This window comes from Falco peregrinus, chromosome 4, assembly GCF_023634155.1.
Source record: "Falco peregrinus isolate bFalPer1 chromosome 4, bFalPer1.pri, whole genome shotgun sequence".
Taxonomy (NCBI): domain Eukaryota; kingdom Metazoa; phylum Chordata; class Aves; order Falconiformes; family Falconidae; genus Falco; species Falco peregrinus.
In genome coordinates this window covers 47,104,838-47,129,324 of record NC_073724.1, presented here as the reverse complement: position 1 = coordinate 47,129,324, position 24,487 = coordinate 47,104,838, and the positions used below count along the sequence as shown (strand labels likewise).

Genomic DNA, 24,487 nt, shown 5'->3' with positions numbered 1-24,487 from the left:
ATTGTTTAAGCATTCCATGAACTATTTTTTCTTTAAAGAAACTGTGCTAGGTACAGGCACCTGTAGCACACTAGATAATGTTAGACATCGTATGTTTCAAAGGACATGGCTATCCACAACCTCCTGTCCACAGCCTTCGCTATAATGCTATCAGCCCCTTCTCAATCATCAGTCTTTATGATAGGACAGGTTTGCAGCTTTTACAACCCTGAGTTGGCTAATGCTAATTCATTTACAGGTATCAACAGCATCTGCATTTCACGAGCACAGTTAGTTAATGGTACTGGCTTTTAACAAGCAAAACTGACATTGTGGTTACCTGTTGATGACCACCTCAGAAAAGGAAATCACTGAGAGGTTATCACACACAAAAAAAATTATGCAAACCATAGACATATTCTGTCTGGATCAATTTTTTCCATCTTAGATGGTACACGTGACTTGACTGCTTCACAGATGTGGGAGGGATCCCTGCACTCAGAACGCAAGATAATTTTGTTGATTTTTCTATCTTGCCCTTTAGCAATCTTCAAACATTTCTTAAAAATTTCAGACCAAAAGAATTAAAGCTCCAGTTATGCATATCTTCATCTGTGTCCCAGGAGAGCCTAGGTGCTGCAGACATGCTGAGAGTATGTGTGAACACCTCATAGCACAAGAGGCATCAACAGCAGCTAGGAACACCTTTATCCAGAAGTATGACTGGAAGGATTGTCATCTCCTCAAGCAATAAAAGGTGTAATGTTTGTAACACCTAGGATGTAGAGGGCATAGACTTTTGCCTATGACAGTTACAAATCCTCATCTCTGAATACATTGCTATGACCACTTAGGAGTATTGTTCCTTTGAGGAGGTAGGAAGTGAAAGGTAAACCCTGATTGCTACACTCCCAACCACTGCAGCTGGGGTGATCTTGTAAAAATAACAAACAGAAAAAAAAGATGAGCTCTTTAGACATAAACCCGGAACTTCTGCCTGCAAAAAGTGAGCTGAGTCCAAGGCTCACTTCAGGGACTGTAGCGTGCAGGCTTGCATTCAATACTCACTGCAGCACTCGTTCGTTCAAGAGTCAGGGCAGGCAGCACCAGAACACAGATTTCCCCCTCCACAGACAGGCACCCTAACTGTTGAATGAGAGGAATTAAGATCCTTCTCCAGGAATCAATGCATCTTGTGGTTTCACGATTTTTAATTTTTTGATTAAGCTGAACAGCGCACTTTTTCATGTGAGCTGTGTGAATAGGCTCTATTGACATGTATCGGTTGGCACGGAGTATGTGACCAGAAAGCCAGGGCAGAACAAAGGGAGGAAACGCGAGCGCTGTGAGGACAGCGTGTGAGAGCTGCACAGCCGCTGACCCCTGCCCTGCAGGGCAGACTCCCGCCGGGCCTGCCCGCCCCGAACACCGGGCACCCGCCCTGCCGGTACCGGGCCGCCAGCCGCAGCGACACAGTCCGTTCGCGCTACCTGGGCCCCAGCCAGCCAGGCGGAGGCTGCTACGGGCAGGCGGGACCGCAGTTAACCCGACAGCAGATACAGGGGCCCTGCGAGGGGACATCCCGCGCCGGGGCTATGCCGGCCCTCTGCCGCCTGCACTGGGCCTGGGGCAGCGGCCACAGCGTGGTCGCCGGTTCAAGGGCTGACGGCCGGTCACGGACGGAGGGGGGGACGCGGGCAGCCGCCCACCTGCCGGGGCTTTCCGCGGAGCGCCCAGCCTCCCGCCCCGCCCCGTCCCGTCCCGCCCCTTAAGCGGCACCTCCTGTTGCCGGAGCGCAGAATAAACGCCTGAGGGGCGCCGGTCCCCGCGGCGCGTCGCTCCCCGCCCGCTCCGAAGACCAGCGGGCTCCCGCCCTGCCGCGGCCATGGGCCAGCGCCTCGTGCTCCCGCCGGCCCCGCCCCCCCGCCGGCCGCGCGCCGCGGCGGCGCCCCGCGCATGCGCAGCCGCCCGGGGCTTCCGGCAGCGCTGCGGGGCCGGCGGTACCGCGGGGCGGATGGGTGGCGGAGCGGCGGCGGGCGGCGGGCGCGGGGCCCCGGCGGCTCTGCTGTCCTGCCTGCTGGCCGTGCTGCCCCTGCGCTGCGGAGGTAGGTCCCGGTGAGCGGGCGGGGTGCGGCACCCGGACGGCGGCTGGGGGCTGCCGCGGTGCCCGTTCCCCAGGGGTTGGGGGTTCGTGCCGCCGCTGCTCGGCTGCGGGCCCTGCCCGCTTCGGTCCTGCCGCGGCTACCCGGTGCCGCGGCGTGCGGGGGTGGGGGGGCGGCGCGGACCCGCAGCCGGCCGCGTAGGTGTCGCTGCGGGGACCGGTGGCACCCGGGCCGTGGGTCGGGGTGACTGTCCCGGGAGTAAGCGGGGCCCGGTGCCGCGGGCTTTACTCGCAGCTCGGTGGTCTGGCTTCGTCCCGTCCGCTTCGGGCTTGCGCGCTGCCTGTGAAGCGTAGCGGCTCCAGCGCCGGTGTGGGGCAAACGGGCTTCGAATCGTGTTGATTTGGATGAAAGGCATCACAGCCTGGCCTGGCGGAGCCCGAACCGTAAATACGGAAATGAGAAAAGTAAAACTTCAGGGTGAGAATTTCTGTCTGGCAGGATGGTGGTATGAGCCTCTTCTTACACCCTTAGACAGCCAGAAACAACTATTGTGCAAAACCTTCTGCAAGGGGGAAGTATTATGCAGCCCAGAGAAGTCGTAAATTCCCTGCCTGTGTATTTACAGGGCGTTGTGACATGCAACGGAGAGTATATGGGCTAAGCTAGTTCGGATAATGGAAGTATTACAGCCGTGGGCTGGTGTGCGTGCGCTGCTTCTGATGCCACCTAAACTCTTGAATTGACTGTAGGATTGTGTTGTTCTGGTTGGGCATACCCAGGAGACTAAGGTGAGGCTGTTTTCAGGGGCAACACTTTGCATTCACGGTAGGATTCAGGCAGAGAAGCAGCTCTGGGACCACTTCTTTTTGTTTTCTTTCAGCTGTTTGATTTGTAGGTGAATTCTTGGTACATCAGCCCTGCATTTCATCCCAAAACTGGATGCCTTGTGATAGGTGTTAGCTCCTTTGATTAACCTATGGGTGTTATAACAAATGACCAACATGCCACATAGAGTTAGAATTGCTGTGCTGCAGTGACCTCTTACCTTCTGCCTTGTCAAAACCAGCAGTTCCCCTTCACTGCTCCTGTAATAAAAGTTCTTGCAGTAAGAGTTCTTGGTTCTCTAGAGCACCTTTCTGCTCACAGTACCAGTAACAGTTGGGTCATTGTTGATGTGTGTTTGGTTGTGGCTTTGTGGTATTTTTTATCACATATAAAAGGCCTCCCTTCCTACATGGAAATGTTAAATTAAAGTTTCCATTGCTTCTACCACATACTTAATCTAATATGCAGTGAGCCATTGTGTATCCTTCACAGGATTTCCCCTTCATTGTCTCCTGAGAGAGTTTATTTCTGATTCGCTAAGACTACTTTCTCCTGTTGTTGAATGTCTCTTGTTGTTTCTTATTGATATATAATCATTATTATTTTAACCATAATTTATTGAAAATATTAATTAAAATATTGTAAATTAAGTAGTGATGTTTATTTATTAGAACAGGTTTGTATTTATTTTAGTTTATTAAAATTTGACAGGGGAAGGGAGGTAGGCAATTGTGCTAAAAGCTTTTCTGGTCTTTAATCTCTTCTTTCCATAAAAAGAATCTCTTATAATGTTGTCCTTAGCACCAAAGTGTCATCATGCTTTAAGTGAAGAAACATTAATTGATTTTAAAAGTCAGGCTTTTAATATTAGTAAAATAAACCAGGAAGAAGTCTTGATTTTTAGACACTACTTTGTGTATCTGTTTTCTAGTTAAATCATGACATTCCTGTGGTAATTAAATGTTGATGACTTTATTCCTTCGTTCCCAGATTACTGTTCGTTGGGATTTAAGAAATTAATTTAGGGAAGGAAACACAAAGCACTTACTGGAAATAAAGAGTACTGTGTGAAAGGATGGATAGGTGGACCACCTATGTGTGTCTGTAGTATTGAGAATAAATGTTACATTAAAGCAACATGAATATCTGCTATTCTGAAATAATAGCCTGTGTTGGTAGAGGAGCTCCAATAGCATGTATTTTGACTTAGTGTTGCTTTTGAATCTATATTGTATACTAACTTCATAAGCATACTGGAAAAAATTATGTTAAACTGTTTAAGTATGATTTTATTTTTTTTCCAGCTCATCAAAATTTTTTACAGTTCGCTTTCAAGCAGTAAGGATGTATAGAGTAGGGACATGCTAATAATCTGTGTGATAAAACATTATAATCTTATTAAATCCATATATAACTAAGTGGGAGGAGCTCACAGTTTTTTTCAAAAGCAGACATAGAATTGGGAAGTATCCTCAAACTGGAGAAATACTCCAGGAAAAGGTACAGTGGTATTGAAAAAAGGGCACAATGCCGGGCTGTGTACTTAGGCAAACAGATGACAAAGGTTAGTCTAAATATCAGTTCTGGGGGGAAAAACCACAATGTTACAATGTCTTGTAATTTATGTGTAGAAGTTTAAGTGCTACGCTGTAGAAAAGCCCAAAAGTATTGGGGCACAGCAGTGCTAATGAGAATGAAAAGGTTAGGTTGTGTGTTTTGTAAGCTAGACTTCCATTTACTGATCTCAGCTGGAGTACTGCGATGTTCTGAAATAGACTGTTTCAAGCAAGTTGAGCCACTTGGAGCGAATACAAAAGAGGACAATAAAAGACCTTCAGAGAGCTAGAAAATATGGCTTAAAAAGAAAACTGAAAGAATTGTTGCTGCCATTCAGTTTTCATTGTTAGTCATGTTTAACATAGTTTTCAAATACATCTGATGTAAAGGGTAATGTGCTTTAATATCCATAGCCAAAAAGTACGTGGGCTAAATGTGCATAGAGGAGACACAGGTTGGACTCTGGGTTTTGCAGTCTTTTCCATGGACTATGAACAACAACTAAGCAAGCATCCTTGCTGTAAGGAGACTTGGATCTACTAGATCTGATTTGGGAGTTCCTTGCTTTTGATTTACAGAAAGCTTTCTGATGGTAAGGATAGCAAAATATTTCAGGGATTGGAAGCCTGTAAAGATAGATTATGCAGTGATAGAAACTGTAGGACTTCCCTACACAAACATCTGATGATGTATATAGAAAAGGCCGCCTGCTTTCTCCAATGTGAAATATAGGTGAACTTGCAAGATTTATTCTGGCTGTTTCTATGCTTCCAGTATATGAATGGGTGGTTATGAAGTGTTGAATTGCAAAATGGTGATCATTAACTTATAATAAATGTCAACCAAATACTTTCCTCAGAGTATAAAAGTATAGTTGGTTCTCTGATTATATCTCTTTTTACCTGCAACAGGAGATTAAGTGAGTAGAAAGAGCATAATTGTATCAGGGTTGTCTGTCAGAACTGGGAGATCCTTCTGAAGCAATAATCTGATTTTCTGACCAGGTCAAGGACGAAAGTACCTAATGAAGTTTGAGAGAGATCTACAAAGAGTATTGTGGCTTTTTTCAGGTGGTTGGGTTTTTGGGGTTTTTTTTCCCCCTGTTAGGTTTTATACTAGGTGAAGCCGAAAGACCATCCAGTCCAGTGTTCATCTACAGCAGTGGTTGGTGGGAGAGTAGAAAGAGGAAGAAAGTTAGTTTGGTTGCACTTGGCAAGGTGGTGTTACAGCAATCTGTAGCATTGAGACTTTGTATCTGACTCTGAGCTGGTAAGCCAGGTAAGAGTTGAGCCTTCAGAGGCTCCTAGGGGAAGGAATTCCACAGCCGAAGCCTGCAGTGAAGCAACAGTTTCATGTTTGTTTCACTTTGTTGGCACAAGAGCGGGGCTTGTTCTGATGCTTCTGGCTTGGTGTTAAGAACACAGCAAATCATCTTTTGCCAGTTGCATTCGCCATGCCACTTTTAAGTCTTTGTAGATCTGTCATATCCTGCCCTCGATACCCTTTCCAGGCTGAAGAATCACAGCCTGATTCCTTCCAGGATACCTTCCATACCTTGGATTGCCCTTGTCACCCTTCTCTACCTTATTCTGTTCTGCTATCTGCTTATGAGAGTGGGTACTCTATAGAGCTGCACTTGGTGTTTAAGAGAAGTCTGTAATGAACTTATATAATGACATTAAGCTTTCTTTTTTAATCCCTTAATTCCATATCCATTTCTAACTTTTCCCCCTTTTTGACTACTGTTGAGCACTGATTGCAAGTTCTCACACTTGTACATTGTTGTTGAACATGACACTGAACAACTTCCTGAGAATTCCCTGAAAACTATAGGGTCTTCCCTGAGCAATTGGTACAAGTTACTTGTAACTGTAGTGGATTTGAATTTTACGGGTGATGCCTCTGAGTAGCACGTTTCTGTTTATTAAAGCTCTGTACTGTAAAGCCTATCATGTGCCACTGAAAACAGCTCCTTCATGCCTGGTTTCAGGAGTTTGTAAGGAGGATTAAAAAAAGAATAAATGTCAAGACTGAGTCCAACCTTGTTCAAACTTGGATGAGGAAGCTCTCGGAGAAAGAGGCAGTCTAATCTGAGACTTGTGACAGTTGTCTTTTGGGCCGTTAACCAAAGCTAATCTGGAATAAATCCCTTCTAATTCATTGTGTGTGCTTTTACTACAGGACTGGAACACTGTCTTCTCCCAAATGCCAGAATCCAGAGCTGTGTTTTTACAACATTGTTTGTATCCGCAGGGAGGATATGATTATTTGCTGTGGTATTCACCAGCTTTAGAAAAAGCTGGCCTAGCTTAAAAAGTTAGTTGGATATTTTACGTCAGCATATTTTTTTGTAACTTGGAGAGAAGGTGTATCTCCTTAGAACATGAATCTTGAAATTATTTTGTTTCTCTTTCCAGTCTTCCTTTTCCCATCTGACGTCAAATGGAAAAGGTCTAACAGGAGTTATTGTCAAATCCTTATCTTAAACATCACATGAATGAAGCTTTACAATGTGGGAAATATACTCTGGAAGTGTAGTATTTTATTTTCTACCCAAGGCAAACAAAAAATAATAGCCTTAACATATAGTAGTGTTGGAGCTCTGTAGGTGCAGTGTGGTTCTCAGCCAATACTATGCTAATCCTGCCTTCTTACTGCTTACTTCAAGGTTCTGTGTTGTTCAGGGTAAAGAATCTAGCTTGGGAATCTCCTGTAGTAAAGACTGCTTCTGTTTAGTACTGCCATGGCAGGTTTTTAAACCTGGTATATGTGTACTGTTAGAGATCTGAGGAAACTGTATCTCACTTTCTGTCTTCTTTAGGAAGCTGTTCAAATGTGAGCAGTCGAATTGCATTCCAAAAATGGTTTGAAACAGGTTTTCTGTTATACTGTTTAAGATCTTTTACAAATAAATATTTAAACAGATTGAGTGTATGAGTGATATTTTTTTTAAAGTCTGCAAATAGGTGAATACCAGACAAAAGCACTAGCCTGCACTTCAGATATGAAAGATGTCAATCTGTTGATGTTTCTTTAGAACTGTGTTGTGCTGTATCACAACACTTAAATGATCTTCCACTGCATCATAAGGCAATTAATTTTACTAAGCAAGATTATAATTTTCAGTCTGTCAGTTACCATAGGTGGTGGTATTCTTCAAATTAATTTTTTTTTTTTCTTCCAGGCAGCTCTGACAGGTTTGTACTTTCTATGGTAATAGCAGAGTTAAAAGCTAGTGGAACCTTTTTGTTCCAGGCTTTTGGATTCTTAAATTTAATGCAAACATTCTCAAAGTGAAAAATCATGTTTTCCCATGAAGTATTTTCTTTGTGAAGGATATAAATATTCAAATTTTCTATTTGCCAAAATCTGAGATAGCTGCCTTTGTTATCATAAGCTTTTCGGCTGAAGTGTAACCATGTGTTGGATAAATATCTGGAGGGGATAAAAAGTTATTTCCTTTGCTTTCTTGTCTTCTGATGATCTAATGTAGTTTGGCATTCTCTGGGCTTATCTGTTGGCTTAGAGTAACAAATTCATGCATTGTGGAAATAAATTCTGTGGTGGGATCCATGAGGTTTTATCCAAATATTGTTTTCAATCTGTGCGCTTTCAGGAGTTATTACTGAAAGTCAGTAGTCTGTGGATACCACCTCAACTCTATTCTCTTAAAGGATTTTGTGGATTACTTTTCCAGACACATTTCCTTTTATAAAGAGAGCTTGGTCATTGTGTAAAATATGAAATAGTTTTTGCAATGAAGAGCCACTCTTAAAATCAAACTTAGGATAACCTTTGAGATGTGCAAACAGACTTTGACTGCTCAGGTGACATAGGATGTATTTGTTCTGATTTCTTCACAATATAATCAAATATTAGACTGACATCAAAAAGCAATTTCAGTTGTGATCGCCAACATATGCTTTTCGGAGTTGCAGCCATTGGGAAGTGGTTAATAATGTAACACAACTGGTTAAAATAGAAAGCCAAATTAGAGAGGTGTGTGTGTTGATTACTTTTTTATTATTATTATTTTATTTTATTCCCCTGACATGTTAGAAGTTTAAAGTGCATTCTTGGAGGACAGAGGCATGCACTGCCTGAATTATACATAGCCTGGGTTGTCAAAGGTACCTAGCATAGCATACCGGGCAGAAGGACTTAGATGTAAGTTTAAGCTTTAACTTTCAGCTCCAGTTGTAACATTTTATCCTCACTGCTTTGAAGCAGTGCCAGACTAGTGTGAAATAATTCAAAGCAAAATGTGCCTTATAAAAAGCTAGACAAATTTCAATTTTCATAGCTATCAGAGTAATTCCTTCTCCCACCACATTGTTACTCTCATCTGTCCTATTATGCCTGAATCGTATATTAGATGGAACACCTAGGATTCAACGTATGTCAAAATTAATGGTGAAGAAGTCATCTTTAGGAAGTGGAATATAAGGTGATTATGAGGCAGTTGGGGATTTGTTAATAATTATTTTTGAAAGTGTAAAATAAAGAAGAGAACGCTATCCCACAGATGTTTCTAGCATGCATTCTTCTCTCCTGTTAGCAGTCTGCCTGTTCAGCCTTCTCTTCTTGTGGTCTAGTCCTTCCCTTGATGTTACGGACATCCTTATATGTGTCCTGAGACTTAGTCCTTGCCCTCTGTAAGTCATTTTATGCACTGTTCTTTGAGTAAAAGAAAACACGGGATTACCATGAGCAAGATACAAGATCTGCTATGTGATGAAGCCTTGCTGAAAGGGATTTATGTTCTACATTGAATTTATGGCAGTAACATATGATGTAAAACAAGTCTGGTGTCCTCAATCTGTTCCACAACTGTGAAATGTCAGCTTTGGGTCAATCCCTAACATTTTGCAGCTGAGATCCAGATGTTGGATCCAACCAATAAAATACTGGTTTAAAATAATTCAGACTGCTTATAATGAATGCATGACAGTGAACACAGATCTTGAATGTTACAGCTGTATATACTTTTTTTTAAAGGAGTGTGGGGAGAAAGACTTTAGGGACAAAGAGCTGCATAGTCAGATAGACAAAGGAGCAACCTGATGCACAGCTCCTGAGCTATATATTGAAATGCCACTTGAGTAGCGTGAGGTTTTCTCAATGCTGATGTTTATTGTTATCGCATTTCACTATAAGTCTACCTGTTTTTTAACAAATATAAGTTATTGTTAAGTATGAATACTTTATCTCAGTCTTTATATACCTTTATTTTACTTTCTTGTAGGCCAAGCTAATCTGAAGAGTCCACAGGATATTCAGGTCTACATTGTAAATACAAATTTCACTCTAAGTTGGAACTACACTGGGAATGATACCGGTGTGACATTTTCAGCAGAATACCGGTGGTAAGTAGTAACTTTATTTGGAACCAGGAATGTCTGACGGTTCTTTGTGTAGAAAAGCATATTGATTGATTGATTACTGTACTTCTTGATACTGCCGTGTAAAATTTTAGAGAATTTTTTGAAATCCAGAAAGTAGAGGCTAGGAAGATTAAGTCTTGAAATGAAGTGGAATCCTCATATTGTCATTTGTTTGTCTAATTCATATGTATAAAATTAGATTGTTCACTGATAGCGACATGTTATAAATACAGAACATGCCTGGTAGTAATGCTTAATACTAGAGCAGCTCTTTGAGAAGATTAACTGGTACACTGAGAAATATAGTATTTAGATTTATTTACTGTTTTGGTTTTTTTTAATGAAGCTACATTGTGGCCCCACACACAGAGAAATTGAGAGAATTTTCAGTGTGGCTTTTGAATAATTTGTCCATAATGAATCCAGTTTTCTTACCTGCAGATTTTTAATTGCCAGTTGAAACTATTTAATTCTTGTTCTTAAATGTTTGCTTGGTTTTCTTCAATTGTTTTATATACCAGTACTTATGCATACATATACGTTTGGTATTTTGTGGCACTTTCCTGACAAGTAAATATTAAAAAACACTTCTAAGATAAAAATCACTTAGTTCTTGATTTTAAGATTTCCTAGTGTATAATTTTGGATTTAAGAAAAAAACTTACCTTCTTCAATGTGTAGTTGAGAAACAGCTGCTTTGAAAATAGTTTTATTTTTAAAATGTAATACTGGTCTGAACGATAAGATGGGAGTTGAGGATAAACAGTTACCACTTCAAGTCTGTGCTTCTTTTTTTGGTCAGGACACTTTTAAACTCTATATGAAATGTCTCTTAAGTAAGGTATGGATGACTGTTAATTCACAAGAAAAATAGCTTCTGTAAAGCTAATTATGCCAACAGTTATTGCTGAACTTTTCTCTTTTGTGTTTTTCCACTAATCTACGTTCCTTGCTAATGTTAGAACTGGGGGGTGGGGTGGGGAGGTGCCACTCTTATGCTCTTCTAAGCACTTCTTGCCAATGAATTATAAAATAAATCATTGCCAGACTACGATCGTGTACTAAGGATATAAGTCTGGATTTTAATAGTTCTTTAATGCTGTTTTCTGACACTCTGTGTTTACATGGTGACTAAAGCAAACTGGTATCAGGCTTTGTAGACCAATAGTTAACCTTTGGTAATAAGGCTAAACTAACAAATTAATAGATTAATGAGTTACATGGTGGTACCAATTCTAGGGTAACAAAGTAGATAACACTGATTACACTGGTGCTGGTGATAAAACGGCATTAAATGGTGTGACACTTATTAGGAAAGAATCTCAAGACTTTAGATTGTATATTGATTTTATTCTTGTGGCGTTTTCTTTCTTACAGGTTTGAAGATTTTGATGGGAATGGAACAGAATGGAAGGAGTTGCCTGGGTGCCAAAATGTTACTCGCATGGAATGTGACTGTTCCTCAGCAATAACCAAATACTATGAGACGCATCACGTGCGTGTAAGAGCTGAAAGAAGGGAAGAAGTGTCTCCATGGTCTAGCACTTTTGAAATGATTCCATATTTTATAGGTATGAGCTCCATATGTACTGTTAACACTTCAAGTTAAATGTCCTTCAGCACACTATTTTGGAAAAAATGCTTGTTGTTTTCATTGCTCATAACATAAGCTAGTGGTTTTTTTCAGCCTTAATATAAGGTAAGGTATTTGCAGGCTAAGGGATGTTAGGATTCTCTCCTTTCTCGAAAGGGGAAAGTACTCTAAGTGATGTTGTTTTTCTGACAGAATTTTCTGTCACTCTATATTTTTCTGTATTTCAGAAAAGTCCTTTTTGATGGTGGACTTTTCTGCGAGTTTTTTTCTGACCTTGTGACTTTTCAGTAGTTACAGTATCTGGTATGGTACTGAAGCCTTCCCTCAATGTTGGGTTCATTTGATTGAGCTAGGTTTCTTGCCTTGCATGTTTTAGAATAACTGATTTTTTTTCACTGTGGATTCAGGAAAACATTCACTAGTAATACTGCATTTTAACTCTACTGCTTTTAGAACCAGGTAATAGTGGTTGTTAGTTTTCATGTACCTCAGGCAGTGTATAATAGAAATCTAACCCAAGAACCTGTAGGCAGTTACTGTGTGTTTATTAACTGCTCCCTTGATATTTTTGTCTTTAAATAGTCATGTTTGACTTTTTTCTTTTAATATTTGCAGCTCAGATTGGTCCCCCAGGAGTAGAGTTGCAGTCCACAAATGGGGTCATAAAAATTAAGGTTTCTCCTCCAGAAGCAAATCGGGTCCGAAAAATGTGGATAGCTCATCTAAGTTTTAAATACAATCTAGTTATCTGGGAAAATTCGTCAAATGCAGAGGTATGATCACTTTTTTTTTACTTTTTAACCTTAACATAACTGTCAGAGATGTGCTTTAACTGCTTTGTGCTGTAAAATGGGATTGTTTAATTATGTAACTCTGTCTTAACTGTTGCTACACAGTTTAAAAGTAGAGAAGGGGTGATTTTTTTGGGGGTTGTTTTTACTAGAGGATTGTATTAGATACTTTGTGTTAAGAGTTTGTCTTTTCTGTTAAATGCTGGAGCCACTTTCCAATGCATGAGGAAAAAGATGAAATTCTCTCAGTTGTGTTGGAGCAGGAGCTGCCCTCAGCCATCAGGAACAGGGAGGGAATGTTGTTTGACGCAGCATTTGCAAGAAGGCATAGATATAGGGGAGGGAGCGGTAAGAGGCTAACTTGATGTTGCTGAGAATAAGACCTTAGCTTGACTACAGCTGTCAGGGCACTGTTCTGTGTCATTAAGTTCTTTGGGTTTCCACTGTAGGTTGTGGGTTTTCTAGGGATTCTTTGAGGTCTTGTAATAATGAACTAGTTTCCAAGCTATAATGTGTGTCTTGCACAGCAGGTACAGCTATTCTGTAAAGACCAAGGTAGAAACAGTCTTTATTTTTATATCCTTTTAGAGAAATGGGTGCCAACTAGATTAGGGTACAAGTTGAAGAGAGATCCATGTTCATCTGGAAGACTGAGTCATAATCGTTACACATCAAAGGAGAAAAAAGAGCTTTAAGTTAAGGACAAGCTGTGTACAAATGTCAGTCACTGAAAAGTCTAGTAAACCAAAAGCAGAGAGGTAGCAGGAGGGGGAGGGGGGAGAGTGTTCCCTTGTTCAGTCGAGGGAGGGAAGTGTATGGTTTCTTTTCCAAATACGTCCCTGAACAATTGTGTGGTGACTTATGGATCACATAGAGCAGTGCTGCAATATCTCCCCGCTTTCATGTGTTAAAGGAGCATGACAAGTTCCTTCCTCTCAATCACGTGGCTAAGTTTGAAAGTTCACTTTAGCACTTAGGCAGCTTGTATATTTTCCTTCATTCCCTATTTTAGTATTTTTTATGGCATATTATACAAATAGGCTGAAACCTGTGGAAGAAAAAAGATAGTTTAAAAAAAAAATTAGCTCATCGAGAAGAAGTTATCTTCATATGCTGCTTGCAATTGTTTTACAGTTCAGAAGTCAAACAATTTTTCCTAATCACGTAATTGATGATCTTGCACCAGACACTACCTACTGTTTGAAAGTTCAAGCAACTCTTCCTTTGGACTCAAAAGAAGGCTTATTCAGTCCTGTTCATTGTGTAAAAACTACTCGTAAAGGTACAAAGTAAAATAGTTTTATTTTAAAATTATTCCCAACAGTTTAAACTTGAGGAAGTAAATTGTTCTAAAGCAGTAGAAATAGGCAGAAGTGCGAAGTTCCTACTTTCTTTGGTATAACGGCAATCTTGACAGTTAAGTACATTTTCTATTTTAAATCAATATAAAATGTCACTTGGCAGTATTAGAGCTTTAATAGTACAAAAAGTTTTTTTGCTCTGAGGCAAATTCTGTCAGTTAATTTGGATTGCAAAAGCTACTCCGTATTTTGGAAAACTTGGATATTTTTGAATTTGTGACTTTGAGGAGGAAAGGGATATGTACAAAAGGCTTTTGTATACTTGGCACTAAATGAATGCATATAAAGTTGAGCTAAGCTTAAAAAAATACTGGTGTTATGTAAGCCTTGGGGAGTTTATTGTCATAGATTCTGAAGAATGGCTTGGTGGCAATTTGCCAGTGGCTTGTGCTGCATGTCTAACTAAATTCTTTTGTGTGCTCTTCAGGTGTCAGTTTAAGTATTTTAAAATGTTTATTTCAGGAAAAAAATAACAGCGTGGGATTATAGAAAGTAAAACATTGAACTGAACAGATGGTACATCAAAATTACTTTATTTTTAGGCATGTGTTTTTAATGCAGTTGTTCTCATTGCGTTAGTAGAAATAAACTGGTTCAGTAATAATTGCAACATTTCTGTATTTAATTTTTCTGAATTGATTTTATTTTTTTATTAAAGGCTTAATATGCTGCATATATCACACTTTGATTTGCCGTCTTTATAATGAAAACAGACAATTTTTTAACTACTGAAAATGTACCATGACCATTTACATGAGAAATGCCCATTCAGTGAGAAATTGCCGCAGTTAATAAAAAACTTTTCACTAACTGTGGGTTTCCTTTCCTTTTCATTTTGAGCAGTGACTGACCTATTCTGTGCAACAAATGTGAGAGTTCTTGCTTTGAATATGAAATTTCATCTGCATTGGAATAACACATATAAACAACATGTGACCTACAATGTACAGTATCTCATGTGAGTTAAACATTTTTGATATCCCTGTTTAAACAGGTTATGTCATTCTAAATGTCACCCATTGTATTTTGCAAATAGTTACTAGAAGTTAAATACTTGGCAAAAGTGGCTTAATGTATTAATTGAAACACTGGGTACCTCATCTGGACACAGTACGGCTTTTAAGAGGATTGCATATAACATCGTATCCTACAACTTCAGGGTACTAGGCTTCTTTCTTAAGAGTATTAAATACATTATGAAATGGACTACTAGATATATGCTAAGGAATATTTTTAAAATATATGTTTGCATTGCTTCATATCTTTACAAATATGAAAAAAGATTACCAGAAGTGAGCAAAATTACAAGTGTTCAAGGTATCAGTTGTCAACATATTTGATTATTTCTGATCAGATCCCAACATGGGGGGAAAAACCCCCATCATGTCTATAAACCTGTATTTTAGTATCTAGTTGTTGCACAAATATTGTGGCCAGCATGTAAATGAAGAGGAGAAGTACCTCTAGCATTCTTTGGAATTTCTTTGGCATAACAGAAAAATAATTGACTTAATAGGACTGTATGAAAAAACTTAATTTGGATTTTAAAAACTTTAAAACAGACATACAATGTTTCTATTGAGGCTTGACTAAAGCACTAATTTGTATTTCATAATCCAGTTTAACTCCATTGTTTCAGTTATACATGAAAAAATAGTATTTGAAATATGAGATTTCCATGAGGCCCATTCTTCCAAAAATAAAAAAAAAGCCTATGTAGCACAAGTGAACATGTTGTGGGTTTTTTTAGAGTTCAAGGACCTCACATCAAAACCTGTTAAAATCTCTTGCAGTGGGTATCTAAAGAAACTTGATGATGATTACTCAATGAAATGGCTCAATGTACCTGGATGTGAAAACATCACCAATACACAATGCAATTTCTCCTCTATCATTGCTACTACTTTTGGATTTTATTATCTCCGTGTGCAGGCCATGAGTGAATATAATAAATCATGTTTGTCTAATGAAGTGAAAGTAGATCCTCTGATAACAAGTAAGCAAACGTGTTTTCTTAAACTTTCACTTTTCAACAAACTTGTACCTAATGCTATTATTTGCAAAAAGAAACTTGCTAGATTAATGAAGTGGAATACGTCATTCCCCTACAGAAACCGTTGGGAATCCTGGTCTCAACAAGTTAAGCAGGAATTTTTCCATAGTTTTCTCTATTCAGCACAGCCAGTATTTCACTATATTTAGAATCATATAATTTGCTTTACAAAATTAATTCACGAAGCATTATATGGCATTTTATAATCTCCCTGTATACTACATTAATCACTGTGTGAGATTGTACTAGAAATAGCCCTAGTCTGACTTCTGCCATTGGCAGGGAGCGCTTTTTGATACATCAGAAAAAGGATGCCAAAGTCAAACAGTTTTGGAATTCACTGCCTCTATTTTCTTGTGCATCTACTCTCACCTCCTCCTCTCTACCTCTGCACAGTGCACCCCTGAATTTTATGCTGAAGCAGTATTACATTCATGTACAACCCTGAAGAGCTTCACAAAAAAGCAGTCTTAAATGATAGTGACATCTAAGCCAAAAACATGTAATGCTCTCCAGAGTGAAATTATAGTAATTTTCTTTGTTGTGTTCTTTTGTTTTTGTGAGAAATGTGACTTTATTAAAATGTTTGACTTCAAAGAGGTTATCAATCATAAACATCAAGAAGTGTTTATCTAATATGTAGTGTTATATTCCATTACCTTCCATATTGAAGATGGAATCCATAGCTATTCTATATGTCAGCTTTCCCTTGTCCGAGCTCTTGGTAATTAGATAATTCTTTAATAAGATATCGGTGACCTAGGTAAATAATCCAACAAAAGAAAACACAAACTGTAATGTTTCTTACTCTTCAACTCTGCTGCAACACTGAAAGAGGGTATATGTGAAAAAGAGGGACCGTATCCTGATGTGGTTAAGAAGTGTTTAGTAGTTTGACTTGCACAGTTAATCTCCCCATCTGTGTATTCCATGCCACTGAAACTTGCAGAAGCATATGAATGTGGAAAGAGAAAATAATTGAAACATTTCTCAGAACTCAAGATTCTAAGTAAAGCTCTTAGTTAAGTAAGGCTTTTAAGTATGTATTTCTTAAAAATTGTCATAGATTTAAGTTACAGTATTTTATGTAGTGGTTTTATTTGTATTCTTTCAGTCTTATTTCTAACTTCTCTTTTGAAATGTCTTTAGATGAGATTGGCCCTCCTGGTGTAGAGGTGGACATCAGTGATGTTTTGCTCCATATCCAGATTTCTCCTCCAGGAGGACCTGAGTGTGAAGTCATGAGGGACCGTTATGAGTTGTCTTACCGGATTCTGTATTGGAAGAATTCATCAGATAATGAGGTATGAACTAGTTAAATACTTAAAACAGTATATAAAATTAATAATTAAATACTGGGTTTGAGTTCTCCTCAAGAAGCTGATTTTCAAGAGAGGCACATATATGGTATATCAAGCATGCAGTCAATTTGGTTCGGGTTTTGGGTTTCAGTGGGGTTTTTTGGTGGGGTTTTTTTTTTTCCTGAAAGACTTTTTCAAAAATTTGGTCAAGATGACTTTTGCCAAAAAACTGAGATTTTGATCTTTTTCCATTGATGTGTCTATACGTAATGATTTGCAGAATTGCACTGAGTTTTGTACAAGCTGCTAAATGGCTCACTGCTGAATAGAAGTTGTAGGGTTCTTGCGATGCGGTCTTTCTTAGGGTATGACTCTGTGCACTGTCTTAATGTAGCTTCTGGCTCCTCAAATTCTTTTCTTTCTGTATTTGCAGTTTTATAGTTATATGTATCATAAAACAATGAAGTCATGCATGCTTTTAGCTACTGTTATAATGGATCTTTCTTTAGATGGATATTCTTTAAATGCTGCTTATAGTAAAATATTTTAAAGTAATTGATAAATGTGTGTGTGTAAATGTGTGGAGGAAAAGAAGAAAACAAATTGCGACAGGAAGATATTTAATTTTGCACACAGCTTTGAACTGTAAAATTTCAGTATAGTGAAAGCAGTTGGTTCTTGTGGTGTTTTCTGAATGTGTTTGTTTAGGAAAGAGTTGTTTGATTTCTTTTACTTAATCCAAGTGCAAAATGATGTCTAACTTTTTACAGGGTTCTTCAGCAGAGGCCAAAATTCTAATCTGAGTGAATCTTGTGCTATTTATGTGCATCTTATTCTTGCAAATTTTCCTTTTTCAGGAGGAAATCAAAATGAAAGAGATAAAACAGACAATAGGGACAGTCTCTGATCTAACACCCTTGACTTGGTACTGCGTAAAAGTACAAGCATTCTCAAAAGTCTACAACAAAAGCAGTCCTTACAGCAAAGAGGAATGCATCAAAACACCTGGAGGTAGGATGAGCTTGAGAACTGTTACACCTCTGGAAACAAAATTGTTAACACTTCATAGGCCTTTGCAGGTCTCACTAGCAAAAAAAAAAAAATTATTTGCAGCATGACTTGATGGCCTCACAGAGTTAGCACCTAGTTGGGCAGAGATCTGCATTGGCTCTGTGTTCTCTCCTATAGCTAAACTGAAACTGCTTCTGTTCTGACCTGATCAAAATTACATTCTGGTTATTCCACAGCACAACTCTCTTTATGGTTATTAATTTGTGATAATTTCTAATGACTGTGAATAAAACTTATTCTGTACAATGACTTGTTAATAGGCGAGCCTTAATTCCCAATACTTCTAAGATATTTTTAGGAGGGTGCAAAATCACTAAATGCTATCTTTTCAAGAACATTTTATTCTTGAAATAGTCTTAATTTTTCTGTGAATTAAATGCATTTCTAAGAAATTGCCTGCTGAAGTGTGAGAAGAGAAATCATTAGACTTGTTATAACTGAAAGCTCACTTTTGTGCATAATGAGAATACATTTGTAGATGGATTACACTCAGAACATAAGAGCAAGTTATCTGTTGAATTTAATTTGGCCAATTATCTTCTAATAACAGGTTGTAACACTGGAAAAAATACTAAATATCCAAACTGACTTAAAGCTTAGAAAATTTAATAATAATAATGCTGTTTTCTCACATCTTAAGCTCTTAGGACTGCAATATAAATTAATCCTTGCTACTTAGTTTTTATCAGGCCTAGAAAGGAACAAATACTTTTTTACCTTCATAAAAGAAATTCTTTAATCCATTCTGCTAATTAGTTATTAGTCTTTCCCATATCCTCCTACTATAATGAGTCTATTTAAGATGGAGCAGTACATTCAAGACTCTCTACTGAGAGACACAGTCATACAGATCATGTCCTATACTTTCCATATGTTCTTATATTCCAGTGTGGAAATCTTTCATTCTTTGATCATTTGTACTAACTGGAAATAGACATAAAAAGGCCTGATTGTCTCATCTTGATTATTTGTAAAATGTTTCTTGGTATGTATTATTTTCAGTATGTTCAAACTCCCTTCAGTTCATTTGTTAGATGTAGTGCCAGAGAACATGTTGTAAAGCAGAAGAGGGGAGGGGAGAAGGAAGTTTGCAAGGCTCGAACTTAAGTACTGAATAGTTTGTGGCTGTACAGATAAAAGGTTTCTTTGACTACAATATCTTACTATCAAAAGCTGGATTCTGTTATAAACTCCTACCACAATGTCCCAGCCTTAAGTCCTGGAACCGAGCCTAACCTGTTAAAAGGTTTTCAATACAGGAATGCAGGACCATAGACTCATAGTGGTTTGGGCTGGAAGGAACCTTCGAAGATGTCTAGCCCAACCCCGCTGCCATGGGCAGGGGACACCTGCCACCAGACCAGGTTGCTCAAAGCCCCATCCAGCCTGGCCTTGGACACTGCCAGGGATGGGGCATCCACAGCTTCTCTGGGGAACCTGTGCCAGTGCCTCACCACCCTCACAGTGAAGGATTTCTTCCTTATGTCCAATTTAAACCTCCCCTCTTTCAATTTAAAACCATTACCCCTTGTCCTATCACTACAGGCTTTGGTATAAAGTGTCTCTGTCTGTCTTTTAAGCCCCTCTTAAATATTGAAAGGCTGTGATAAGGTCTCCTCAGAGGTTTCTCTTTTCCAGGCTGAACAACGCCAACTATCTTAGCCTTTCTTCCTAGGAGAGGTGTTCCAACCCTCTGACCTTTTTTGTGGCCCTCCTGTACCTGCTGTAACAGGTGCATGTCTGTCTTGTGCGGGAGGCCCCAGAACTGGACACAGCATGCCAGGTGGGCTCTCATGAGAGGGTTAGAGGGGAAGAATCACCTCCTTCCACCTGCTGGCCACTTCTTTTGATGCAGCCGAGGATACAGTTGGCTTTCCGGGCTGCAAGGACACATTGCCAGCTCTTGTCCAATTTTTCATTCACCAGTATCTCCAAGTCCTTCTCAGTGGGACTGTTCTCAGTATTTTCATCCCCCAACCCAGGACCTTGCACTTGGCCTTGTTGAGCTTCATGAGGTTTGCGTAGGGGCCCACTTCTTAAGCCTGCCAGTGTCCCTCTGGATGGTGTCGCTTCCCTCAAGCTAATCAACTGCACCGCTCAGCTTGATGTCATCAGGTTGATGACACCATGTTTGAGCATTGAAGTGAAATTCATCTCTCCTTTCTATACTGACAAAATAAAATCTTGTGAAGAGCTAGTGTCTAGACTACTAGTGTAGAAAATAACTGGAATAGCTGTAGGATTGATTTCTTCTTAGGTAAGCATCTGAAAGAAACAGATGCTTACTGAAACAGATGCTTACTGGAAGAAGAGCGAGCTCGCTTTTTCTCTGTTGGCTATGTTGAACTCATCTGAAGCTTACAGCTGGAGCTCTGCACCTGTCCAAGAAACCATTTGGATATTTTTGGGCCTCTGAAGACCCTGCAAGTCTAGGCACTCTAATCATTTCCTGGTTAAATAACCATGGACCCACTTCATTGTAGAAATTGCCTATTCTTACTCCATGGGAATTCTTACTCCTGTATCTCTGCCTTTTCAAAGGAGAGCTCTATCAATTATATATTATGTTCCTTGTGGTCTAAACACACGAGGGTATATGTATACAAGCAACAGCACAATAGACTTACGTGCGTCAGGTGCTTTGTGGTAGCTGTCTATGTGCAGCCTTTTTGTCCTGCTGTCAAATAGTAATGTGTAACTGGGAATAACTGGATCTTGTCTGATCCTGTCTGCAAATGTCGGTGTTCTTGTATTGGATAAATATTTTGTGCTGTGTTTTTATCAAAGATACTGGAATGTCACCATTTTTCCAATGGTTGTCATGGCTAGGTACTGCAGAAATGTGAAATTTTATGATAAATACTGTAGCAGATTTGGAGATAATCTGTTCTTTAATCTTTGTAGTTTATGAATGCCTAGACTGAATCTGTTTTATTTGCTTTTTTAGATAAAGTTTTACCTCTGATCATTTTGGCAACATTTGTAGCTGCCCTGATTGTTGTCTTGTTTGTGGCTACACCACTTGTTTTTGCCCTGTATCAAGTCTACAATAAAATAAAATATGTGTTATTTCCATCATGCCAGCCTCCTTTGAACATAGAGGTAAGATGAGACATATTTTTCTTGTTCATTAAGCAGATGTATTTTTAGAAAAATTGAACACTTTATCATAATAATTTTGGTTATCTGTTACCCTGTGGTCTTATGGGTATACCAAGATTAGTTGTATAGGTTTTAACAAAGTGCAGGAATTACTATGGGCTAAACAGGTATAGAACCAATGTCTATAATTCTGTAGTTGACAAATACTTTAACTTTCATGGTTTTTATTTCTATCTGTGCTAAAGTGTTGTTAATGATTCTTCATTCTGGAGAGTGTGCATGTATACCCAATGTGATAATGTACTTTTGGCCTGCTATGTGAGACCAGAAATGTTTTCTGATAGCGTTGTCTGGAAGATCATGCTCCAAGCTTTTTGCTGTCCTTTAAAACTTGGAGGATACAAAAATGCAAACCCAGTTTTCAGAGGAAATTTTAGTGCAGCAGGCAGAAAATGCTTCTACCATCTCCTGGATGGTCTTTAAAAAGGCAGATATTGTCCAGTTTCCAGCTCAGCTTGGCACAGGTAGTACTTGGTAGGGATCCTGTTCTGGAATGACCAGGGCAACACGTTAAGTGTAGGTATATTTTGAAATGTAGCAATAACTGCTTTTCACTGTGCTTTCTTCTGTGTGTCTCAGAACATTTGATGTTGAGCTGTGTATGGCCCTCCTAACGTGTCGTCTTCTCACTGAAGCTCCTAGGATATGTAGTATACAAAACTTTCTGAATAAAGTTGTAATTTAAAAACAGTCTCTGTTTACAGTGGCTAATCTGAATTTAATTTACTTGTAAGGCAGCATTTCAGCTCATTTGTTCAGTAGAATACTGGTAACATAATTAATGTAATGCATATCTAGAACTTTTCATGATGGATTTAATGTAATGACCACTTCAGAAAACAGATTTAAAGTATGTGGGGTAGACAGCAGTGCACTGTTGGGAGCTGTAATAAGGTTTGGTGCTTTATAACTGATAATGATTTGTAGACTTTGCAAACGCACACCTGTCATTCCTGTGCTACCACATGATCTGTGAAAGGTTCAAAATTAGAATTTTCCTTTATAGCCTTACAAGGCCACACAAGAACTAATCAATGAAATATTGCAATTCTATAGAAGGTAGACAACTATGAGCATATGAAGAGTGAAGATTAATGTTAGATTCATTCTTTAGTGTTCAATTGCATTGATGCAACTAAGCTTCATCTTTGAGTTTGTGAACTTCAGGCAACAAATGGCATATTATAGGTAGAAAATCTCGTTATATTACTGAATATGGTAAACCGTACTTGTACAGCTGTGGTGTTAAGCAGATTGATTGTTTAGTTATTACATATGGATGTTCATCTTTTTTTTTTTTCTTTCCTGCTTCTCCTTGCAGGGTTTTGGCAGGCAGCAATTGAACTGTCCTTATCTGTCAACTGCAGAAGAACCAATAGAAAATTGTTCTATAATTGAGACTATCATCACAGAAGAAGTAAATCAAGCTGATTTTACAGAATACAAGCATTCTAAACAGAGCAGTCGAGATTCAGGGAATTATTCTAACGATGATGATACTTCAGGGAGCAAAGCATCAGAAGAAATGCTAGAAAAGGAAATAGCATAACTCCTAAGAAAATTAACATATGGGACTGACAGAGTAATAAACACTTAAAACTTTTTTTTTATGAAAGTTGCAGCCTAAGGAAGACAGTGTGACTTTGGGATCTTTGTCTCCAGGTTTCCAAATCTGCACTTTTAGTGGAAACTTACACACCCTCTCTGCTGCAAACTGACTGGAGTTAAAATGCAGTTGACTCTTTTTGTGCCACTTTGACTGACTTTTCATCATATGATAAAAAGAATGCCATCTACATAAAGAGGAGCAGATCTGTACACTTTATATACTGAAACCTGGTAACCTCAGCAAAAACCTACTCTGTTCCACAAGAATTTCTCACTGTCCTAGAGGTTTATTTTGAATGCCAGTATGTACTGTGACAGAAGCCTTACGTTCCAGGATTGGATCTTACAGTGTTTACACAGGCAGAAGGAAGTTGATGCTGGATACAATTTTAAGAACTCTTCTGACATTCTCTTCCAGCCCCCTTGGGGGAGGTGCTTTTTGGCTTAGCAATTCCAGAGCAAAAGATGCAAAGAAATGAACAGTAGCCTCAGTGAGATGGCTTTTCTGAGCCTTCTTGTAGAATTCCTTGTGGCCATGGCTGCAGGATGCTCCCAGTGCTCTCTTGCTTGTTCATGTATCTGTGTCCCTGCATCAGAGTGCTTTTCTCCCACAGCACACAGTAATCTGGGCAAGTATGGGGAGGAAAACAGGCAGGAAGGAGCTTTGTTTCACTTTACTATGAAGAAAAAATTCATAGTGGAAGTTCTTTGTAAATAGAGGGTGGGGCAAATTGTTTTGTGCTGGTTTTAGGGTTAAAAAAACCCAACAAATATCCAACCCAGATGTACACCAAGAAGAAACTAAAGAATACTGTTACCTGAAATGACAAGGTGTGTTAAGAGGCTTGTTATTGATTATATTCCCTGCCCCACCCCGCGCCCCATGGCTACATAACTAGAATTGCAAAGTACTTACTTCCAAATACAATTCAATTAGAAATGTGACTCTTTGAACAAGGAAGAAACTTATTTCTGTAATTAGAAGGATCCAAGTTGAATTTATAAAATGGCTTTTAACAGACTGGTGAGGATGCTTGTCATTCAAAGCTTTTTCACCGTAGTCTCGTTTTGTCAACAGACTTTTCTTTGTACAAATTATAAGGATACGCTGCAATGCTGTTTCAATTTGCATGCCACTTTCTTCTGAAGGAATTTTTTAAGTAGCTTATTTTTTTATGAATGGCTTCGAGCTTCATGTGGGCTGTTGTTTATTGTAACAAGCAACTATTGTTTATATATAATTTTTTTAATTTTGAAGATGTGATCTGATTTTACAAATGTTATGCTCCTGTGTTCATTGAAGAACATTGAAGAACATAATAAATTTTGCACATTTACTTCTTTATACCTTTCTTGGTTCCATATATTTTTGACTTAATGACATTGAAGCTACACCATGTATACTTAGGAAGTTCCCGTAAGTTGTCTTATTGTCCTTCCCAAAAAACCCTATGTGAAGAATATCATATACAAACTTAATTAGGGCTTATTTTGGGGGTGTTGTGTGATTTAGATAAATCAGAAAGAAAGTGCTAATCTACTTTCTAAATCAGAGCTTAAAATGAGACCACTGAACATGAGCATTCCAGTCATTGTGGTCTTGGCTAAATAGCCTCCATCTCTGAATTCTTGCAACATACTTAAATGAAAGATGATATGAAGCTATCTGTATTTGTGTGGTCTACTTCAGTATTACCTA

General features: G+C 39.0%; 1 protein-coding gene across 1 annotated transcript; it reads left to right on the top strand.

Moving 5' to 3' along the window:
* Positions 1 to 1,783: 1,783 nt before the first annotated feature.
* IFNAR1 (interferon alpha and beta receptor subunit 1) lies at positions 1,784 to 24,133 on the top strand. Its single transcript, XM_055801560.1, has 11 exons — positions 1,784 to 2,084; positions 9,709 to 9,829; positions 11,225 to 11,418; positions 12,057 to 12,214; positions 13,367 to 13,514; positions 14,437 to 14,551; positions 15,387 to 15,589; positions 16,796 to 16,950; positions 17,805 to 17,958; positions 20,966 to 21,120; positions 22,502 to 24,133. Exons 1-11 carry the CDS (start codon positions 1,865 to 1,867, stop codon positions 22,727 to 22,729), a joined length of 1,851 nt encoding a protein of 616 aa, XP_055657535.1. The 5' UTR covers positions 1,784 to 1,864; the 3' UTR covers positions 22,730 to 24,133.
* The last annotated feature ends 354 nt before the right edge of the window (positions 24,134 to 24,487 follow it).